The sequence below is a fragment of the Frankliniella occidentalis genome, unplaced genomic scaffold (assembly GCF_000697945.3).
Source record: "Frankliniella occidentalis isolate FOCC.00 unplaced genomic scaffold, Focc_3.1 Scaffold46, whole genome shotgun sequence".
NCBI classification, from domain to species: Eukaryota; Metazoa; Arthropoda; class Insecta; order Thysanoptera; family Thripidae; genus Frankliniella; species Frankliniella occidentalis.
Window position 1 is genome coordinate 1,506,481 of NW_026267176.1, and position 8,793 is coordinate 1,515,273.

Sequence of the window (8,793 nt, forward strand, 5' to 3'; positions counted from 1 at the left end):
CCCCCCCCGCCACGCCGCCTGGTGGTACAAAATGTGGCGAGGTGGACCTTCTCCGGCGCGGGCCGCACTGCATCATTACAGGCGCTCCGCCCGACGCTCGCTGGCGGCGCGGAAGTGGAGAGCGGTCCTCGAGCAGCAGAAGGAGCCGAAGCGGCCGGCAGTTTCTCTTTCAATGTCTGCGGGATATTTGCTGACACGTGCTTCTTCCCCCGCGCACCAAAAGACCACTTTCACTTCTCTCTCTATCTCTTCTTTTTACTTGTTCTCTCTCTCTCTCTCCCTCTCTCTCTCTCTCTCTCTCTCTCTCTCTCTCTCTCGCTTGCTCACGGTTGCCGTTGAAAGGCGGCGCGGAGGATTCGTGGTGATGGTTTTTGTTTAAAATTCCTTTTCCGTTTGGCGGCGGCGCTAAGCGACCTGCAATGCATAATACATCCCGCCAGTTAAGCCCTCCCGATGACCGCATCGCCTTTTGTCGCGTAAAGTAGTGTAGTTTTTGAATCCGTACCATTGCCCCCCCCCCTTTCGACCCTAAACTTCCCGGGCCGATTACGCGAAATTCCACGAGCTGTAGTCTAATACGGTGCGGGGTGTAGGACAGTTTTTAATTATCCGCATTTATTTGCATGGCAATATGCGTGTGTTTGTGTGTGCGTTGTGTTATTCCGCTGCCTGCCTCGCTTTAATCAAGACCCTGAGTGGTGTGTGCGGTGGTGTATGGGCACGAAGGGGAGAGGGGAGAGGGGGTAGGGTGCGTTTTCACTCTCTATCCGCAGGCCCCCCTGCAGTACATGATTTTGCTAGAGTGCACTCACTATGTACACATTATGTAGCCCTTCGGTTTTCGCGCGCGCGCGGAGGGGGGGGGGGGTCTCTCTGTTATATAATAATATGTTGACTGCAGCTCGTCAGTTTGTCAGCGAGCGCTGCCTTGCGCGGCGCTGGCGTCGCTCGGCGGGTGATGGATGGTCAGCGCGCCGATAAATCATTGGGCTGTATATACATTGTGTCATTGTGCCTATCCGCGGTCACCCCTTTTGCCCGTCAATTACGTGTGTGTGTGTGTGTGTGTGTGTGCGTGTGGCGGTGGCAGGGCGTGCTCTGCACTTTACGACAAACGCTCTTTTGTGAGCCGCTGGATGGCAGTTTATTTATCTCCCCCCTCCCCCCCCCTCCCCCTCTCTCCCACACATACACTAAATCGACATCTGGCGGCTAAAGAGAAGAGACCTTCTATTTAAGGCGAAAAGTTTTTAAAGTGATGTTGGTTTTTTTTTGCTTTCTGTCTCGCATCGTTAATGTGTCGCCTTGTCGTCTAATACCACGGCGTCGGCCCGCCGCGGGTGTCCGTCACCCGGGCCCTTTGGCTTGACGACGCGGCACACGCGGCGCCCGGCAACTTTTAATGGCTCTTCGCCTTTCGGGTGTTTGATGGCGACCGAAATAGAGTCGGTAGCGAATTCACTCCCGCATCCCCCCACTTCCCCCCCAGTCCCCAACCCTCTTTCTCCCTTTCTTGGCGTTGATCACATACAAAAGTCATGGGGAAGGTCGTTGCCGCGCCAGAGTAGAGGGGGTAGGGGGGCACCAGGGCGCCAGCCGGTCGTCTCAGCACGCCCTTCCCTTCGATACAGGGGCACTCCCGCCATTAACGAAAAGATAAATTTCTCGAGACCTCTAAAGCTGTGTGCGCTCGGTAACTCACGAGGTCAGGCCAGGCCCGCCGCCAGCGTCGACACACAAACGCTTGCAGTCGTTACAGAGCGGTTACGGGTTCGGACGGAGCGCCAGAGTATATCACTTTCATAACAAGCAAAGCAATCTGGCGGCAGAGCGGTGTACGCGTACGCGGCGGGCCGGGGCCGGGCCGGGGGGTCCGTGTGACAGACTCGATACGGGGTCAGAGCACATCGACAGTCCTCTCGCCCTCCCCTGCGTCCCCTGCTGCTCTGCTTCATTCGAGGAAGCGCGTGTGCAGCGAGAGAAATAGGGGGACGAAAGGGAGAGAGGGAATGGGGAGAGTTGGGCGGCGGCGGTGGGAGGTGGTGGCGGTGGGAGGTGCGCGCCGCGCGACCCGCAGTCGTCATAGAACAGCAAGGGCTGGGGGCCCCGTGGTTTGTCCTTGTAGTTATGCAGCCGTGCGGTCACTGCTGCTGCGGCCGCCGCTGTGGCTGCAGTGCCTCGAACGAGACTTGAGAGCGACAAAGTTTCCCCAGTGGACTCCAACGGCCCCCACCCTCCACCCTCGTCCCCGTCGTAATGTCGCCTGCCTCTACCCCGCACACCCCTTTCTCCACGCCACGCTGGGCCACGCCTCGGGGTCGTGGCGGTGGTGGCTCCGGCAGGAAAAAAGTAGTGACGACGGCCACGTTTTTATACCTTTCAAAGTCTAGTGTGTTGGTCGGTCGGGGCGGGGTCGGGGTGGGGGTGGACGTGCCGAGGCGTGGTGTGGTGGCGCGCTCAAGGAGAGGGGGCGCTATGCCTGCGCACTGTTCGGCATAAACATTTTACCAAATCTACCCCACCCCCATAGAATGGTTCCACTCCGATTTACGGGAGTTGCAATACAAAATCCTGTCGTTCAACCTTCATTTTGTTTAGTTGTTTTTTGTTTTGTTTGTAAAAAAAATATAGTTGAGGTGGTTTGTCGCTCGCTTCCGCCCGGAATATCACAGCAGATTTACCGACTTTTTCTCCGTGGCTGTGAAAAATACGATCCTCATGTTGGTCATAAGATTGCATCATGGTAGCAGCGCAGCAGGGCTCCTAATTCCCGCGTGAAATAAACTTTGCGGCCTTTCCTTTGTTTTTTGTTTGCCGTTGTCTTGACCCACATGACGGCGGGCCGGCCGGACATGGCGACGCGCGACCGCACCGCGCATGTTTGCGCGCGCAATGTGTGTGCCGGCGCTGATGAACCGAACCGAGAATTAAAGTAATTGCTGGTGACGCTGCTGCTGTGCGCGCTGCAGCCCCGGTCCGCCGAAATGGCAGCCATATTTCGCGGTCGCTGTGCTGCGTCGCGCTGCGGCTGCCGCGCCCGCCGCTGTTGTGCAGAGATGATTGCAGGCAGCTGCTATGGGCCAAAGCGCCTCTGCTGCTGCGCCTGGCTGCAGCTGCTGCGTCGCCGGATGGATGACTTGGCTCTTACTAACCATTATTGTTGTTGTTATTATTATTGTTATGTTCATTATTTTTTTGATTCGCATTGTTAAGGTGGATTCAGAGTTCCCTAAAAGCGAGCGTGATTCTTTTCACGCCCAGCGTGATGAAAGTCGATCCCTGATTGGCTGCGTGAAGCTTACGAAGCATGAAAATCACGCCTGGCGTGAAAATAACGCTTGCGTTTCGTGAACTCTGAATCCATACTTAATTGCAGTACTTGTGTCCGTGTTGTAGAGAACTAAACACACACTCGTGTTTGTTGTAGAGAAAAGGTCATATTTGGGTAGTCTACCTGAATCTGAAAAGGACGGTACACCTGAAAGTCAGATGGTTTAACCGTGTCCGGCTCGTGCAGTAACCTACCGCCCCGCTGACCCCGCCGCGCACATATGTGCCAGCAGGCGCGCCGTCCAAATGGGCAGTGGTGGGGCAAGGCGTTGATTTACGCTAACGCACGGCGGGACGTGGTGGGGGCTGGGCGGCGGTGGCGGTGGCGTCACGTAGGTCGGCCTGGACTGACCTCGTGCCACGGCTTTCCCCCCTCAGGCTCGTCACCAGCTCGTCTCGTCCCTTCCGGCTTCGAAGTCGACCGGCCCGATTACGTATACGTACTTTGCGCGCACTCCCTCTGCCCCCCTGGTGCTGCCTGAACGCTTTTCATTTTCCGCGTCATATAAATCCCATATCCGTCAAAACCTGATGGATCCGGAGGGGGGGGGGGCAAAAGACGCGCATCGTAATTCCTCTCGTGTGCTGCTCCCTGCTCCCGGGCGGCGGCTCGTCGGAGGCGGCGCGCGCTCTGGGGGGCGGGGCCGCGGAGGTGGCGCGCCGCCGCGGGGTGGCGCTAGCGGGGCATCATAAACCAATTTTATGATGAGTTGCCCGATTGTCAGGACGTCCCCCCATGCCTGCATTCTCTCATCCCCCCCCCCACCCTTCTCCACGGTGCCCGCTCGCCAGGCCTGCCGCGGTGGGATTTACGACAAAGATCGGAAAAGATCGGAATTAGCGATGCGTCGCCCTGCACATGCATCATCAGGAATGGGTAATGTATGGAGCAGCGGCGGCGCTCCTGCTGCCACTGTGCTGGCGATGGATTGGGCTGGAACCGGCTGGAACATACTTCTTGCGCCGACATGTGTTTGTTTTTCCAACGTTGAGTGCATCAGTGTGCTGCAGGGTTGTATCATCACTAGGGTGAATCACTGTGGTTTTAATAGTTTAGGGTTAGTCTTTTTTATTTTACAGACTTTTTACGTCACGTGCGCGTCTTGCATGATGCACTCTCTGAGGCTAGTTATAGTTATACACACTTTTGTTATTATCATTATTCCTAGTTACAACCCTACGAAGCAAAATGCCAAAAGCCTTCGCAATTGCGAATCAATGCTTTCGAATGCTTTGTTGTTAAAGCCCATGCTTCGCTACTGCGAAGGATTTGGCATTTTGATTTGTAATGTTTTAACAGTGTTTATTTTGTCAACTGCACTGGTAAAAACGATGTCCGATTTTGGGGAGCAAGTATCTTAGTCTGATAAAAACTTCTGTTCAAATTTTTCCCGTTTTGCTCAAAACTCATACATTTATAGGGAGAGGTTAAGTGACCATTCTACAAAGTAATCTATCACTCGCTCTTGCACTGGCATCGTACGAAACTGCCAACAACAGTCCATGACCCCGTAGTGAAGTTATTTGTCCCTACACGACCCAGCCATTTGTTGCGAGCCCGTTCATAAGGCCATTTGCATGTTTGCGTTTGACTCTAACTAGGTAAAGTGGCCGTGCGTTCATTGAGCGACCAGCCATGGCAAGTTCGGGACTAATGTGGCCCTTCCTTCCTGCGCTGTTCGGGCTGCGGCGGCCGGCGGTGCGGGGCCACGGGAAGCTGAAAGGGAGGGGGAGGGGTGGGGAGATGGGCTTGTGTGTCGACAGGGACGTGTCTTACAACAGAACACCCGCTGCACCCCGCCCGCCTCCTCTCCCCTTTCCAGTTAGCCTCAGCTTGCATCTCCGGAAGGAACAGCCAAAGGGGGTCGCAGAAGCGTTTGGCCTGCTCTGCGCGTTAGAGAGGGGGAGAGAGAGAGAGAAAGAGAGATGAGAGATGAGAGATGTTGCACGAGGATCTCTCGTTCTCGTGAGTGCGAGTTTTGGACGTGACTTCTTCGCACGTTCACAGCGCTGTGGCTGCGGGGCCCGCTGTACCGCCCCGCACACTCGTTCACTATGTGCTTGTGTCGTGTATTTTGCGTGCATTGCTGTACCATATTTTTTTCCTTTTTGCGCTGCGTGTTATGATGATGGACGTGATGTAATTCGGTGATCTCGGGAGGCGCAATCTTGTGGACTCGGACCGTTACGCCCACGACGACGACACGTATATAATACCTGGCGGGCCTGCAGGCCCCCCAAGGCCGGCCTGGCCGTAGCCCAGCACGGGCCCCGGGCCCGCACACCAAGAGTTTCTTCAAAGTTTAACGGCCTGCAGGACGCTTATTCGGACACGAGCAGGCGCCGTAAATTTGACGACGATATTGAAGGTAGTTTATAATGGGGTCCCCGAGGCAGGCCTAAAGGGCGGGGGGGCTGGTCCGGGTAGCGGCGTTGGTCTGGTCCGGCCCGGCCTGGGGCCAGCAGCTTACCACCCAATGTGCGCCAGGCTGGGACCGTCTCTGGGGTTAATTAACCTGAGGGGTCCAGCAGTCGAGATGAGGGGAGAGGCTGCGGTGGGCTGGGGACGCTTTGTGGACCCAACTGATCTTGCGATGATACGAGAGCCGCACACCACTTTTCCAGCAGCAGCGATGTGCGGCGGGGAGAGAAGAGAGATGATGGGGTTGAGTCTTGTTATTTTCCAAGGTGAAACGTTGGTCGGGCGAGCCGGGAGAGCCCTCTTCTCCACCACGGCGCACCCATGCTGGTCTAGTCCGCCCTCGGACTGGTCGGCATCATGTAATATTTAGTCAGCACGAAACAGCTAGGCGATCATATTACGGACCCCGAGGCAAACCGGGGCGGGTGGGGCGCGGCGGGCTCAAACGCTAATAGCTTGACCGCCAGGTTGATGGCCAGCCTGCGGTGGGCGGTCGCTTAGCTCGCGCGGCGCGTGCGTTTCGTCAGCCGCCGGAAGAATGCGGTTGAAGAAGAAGGCCGCCATTTAGGGGTTGCATTCAGTTGTCAGAGGTTGAAAAAGTTTCAATGATCGAGAACTTAAAATTTAAAACTAAAATAGCGCTGTCTGTTTAGCCGCTCAAATATTCTTTATATTGTTTTACATTGTTACTCTACGGTAAGCTTAGTATCCTCTGAAAATTGTGCGCCTTGCGATCATTAATGCTAAAATCTAAAGCCGCGTGGACGTCGTGCACCGACCGCAGACGCCCAATGACCGGATGCTGGTCGTAAAGGAGGGCGGGGGTGGCTGGCCGCGCACTGCGGCGTACATCGGGAGGCGTAGAGGAGGAGGAGGGGGTTTATTCGGAATAGCAAATGAAGGTGATAACCGCAGCAGGCGGGCGGTAATAATAAAGCATGTGCTCGCCACTTTGCGCCGTGTACAGTATTGGGGGGTGGGGATGGGGGGGGGAGAGCCGGGTTTTGTTTTTGATAATCTCGCGCCTTATTGCAGTAGTATGTATGTATGTATAGGGAAGGAAAAGGGGAGAGGTAGAAGCAAAAAAAGCTTTCACCCTGCGTTGCGGTGTTTTGAGTGTGTGGTGCTGTGAAATCCCTCCCTTTCACCCTTCCCTTTTTACACAAGTCGCACTTTGCAGTTTTCGTTTTTTATGGAAGAGTTTATTTGGCGCTTTAATCCTTCGCTGTGTGTGCCTCTACGCTACGTGTAACGCTGTCTCTACGCGTCCTGTTCTATATTTTCTAGGTTATTTTCACTCTTTCCTAACCCATTTTCCTCGCCCAGCCCCCACCCTCCTCATCTCTGTGGGTTGCCGGACGCGCTGTATGCCAGTCATAAATTGTCATCTCGGTTCACTAATGCGTCGCCCCTCCCCTCGGCCTGCAGCCGCGCCCCTACTGCTCCACTCCGCCTTCGTTACTATTATTACACATTTGGGAGAGCAGGGGAGGGCGTGGTGCGGGGGTGACTACGTAATTGAAGCCCCTAGCAGGAGAAAAAAGATTACAATAATTTTTACTGGTATTTTCCTCATCACCGTTATTATTGGTTGGGCTTTCGACCTTTAACTTATTTTTAGAATCTGAAACTGTACCTTAACTCGTTACCTTCGGTAATGCGTAGCCAACCCTTTTTTTTCCCCCCTTTCAACTCTGCGTCTCCTGGTCACGCCTGAACTGACTTATCTTGTCGTCGTGGTGGCCACCTTGCCGCAAGAAGGGTTCTGGCCGGTAATTAAACTTGGCCGGCGGGCGTGGCGTGGCGCGTGGGGCGCCGGAGGTATTCCGCCTGTCGGGCGGGTGGCGGGACAAGGGGCGGCAAGTTTGGGTCATTGTCTCGTCGATACCCGGGAGGAAGGACGAGCGGAGGGGATACACACAGGAGGACGGCCGGGCGGCTCTTTTCTCGTCGTAATTTGCGGATGGGTCGTGTGACGCCGCCGCGCCGTCGCGCACCTGACCCCTTTTGCGATACTGACCCCCCCTCTCGCCGGGTGGGGGACCCATCACGCGCCCCGCCCGACCACCCTCAGCCCCGGCGCAGCCCCGGCGCAGCCCCGGGGCGCGGTGATTAGAAACTCTATCGGGCCATGGAAATGAAGGGGTAGCAGAGGGAAGAGGCGGGTTCAGGTTTGCGGCACAGAGCCGCCCCGCTTGCCTCGGCTTGCCCCACCACGCTGCTGCGCTGCGTGACGCAGCTGCTGCCTTTTCGAATCGCCGCGCGCGGCAACCATTAGGGGCACAGGCAAATTTCACTGCACGCATCGAATCCCAAATGAGTCGTCCGTGCCCGCTGAGCTCGGCTGAGGCTGGTCTGGTGTCTGCATTGATGCGGTGACCACCGTGTGGCCATATCACTCTTTGACTGACGTGTTGCTCTCTCTCTCTCTTGTGTGCAGGTCCGGGGCCGGGCGCGCCCGTCCTCGCGGCCGTCGACCTCCCCGGCAGCCCGGGGCTCTCGCTGGGCGGCGACCTGGCGGGCGGCGGCATGTCCGGCGAGGTGTCCGGTGCGTCGGGCTCGTCCAAGTCGGGCGTCGGCGTCGGCGGGTCGCGGCTCAACAGCGCGGGCAAGAAGACGGGCTCGCGGTACGGCGACGCGTCGCGGGGCACGGCCCACGACGCTCCCAGGCCGTACTTCGAGGACGTCGGCAGCCGCAACGTGTCGGCCGTCGTGGGGCAGACTGCCGTGCTGCGCTGCAGGGTCAAACACCTCGCCGAGCAAAAGGTGAGTGACTGGTAAAGGAGTTTGTTGTGTATTGCCCGAGGTATTGCCTCCCCATACTTTTCCTTGCGTTTCATTTTTATTTTATTCCTTTATTGCTGTAGTATAGGTTTTGGTCGGGACCCATTTTAATTTCCCCCTCCCGATCTCTCTCTTCCCTTTGTTTCTATTACACGACTTTTGAGTATCTCGAGAAGGGAGCGAGAAAACGACGACGACGACAACGCGCGGCGCGGAGAAATTCGAAGAGTTGGTGTTATTCTTAAAAATAAAAAAAA

At 56.2% G+C, this 8,793-nt stretch overlaps 1 protein-coding gene across 2 annotated transcripts in view; it reads left to right on the forward strand.

Annotated features, from left to right (window-relative positions):
* LOC127749323 (uncharacterized) overlaps positions 1-8,759 on the forward strand; it is a 198,337-nt gene extending 189,578 nt beyond the window's left edge. Inside the window, exon 3 of one of the 2 annotated variants that reach the window (XM_052267068.1) lies at positions 8,193-8,759. In XM_052267068.1, the coding sequence (XP_052123028.1) occupies positions 8,193-8,533 (341 nt within the window). In that variant the 3' untranslated portion in view covers positions 8,534-8,759. The remainder of the gene's footprint in view (positions 1-8,192) is intronic. The other variant, XM_052267067.1, reaches the window with a different exon arrangement.
* Positions 8,760-8,793: the final 34 nt, after the last annotated feature.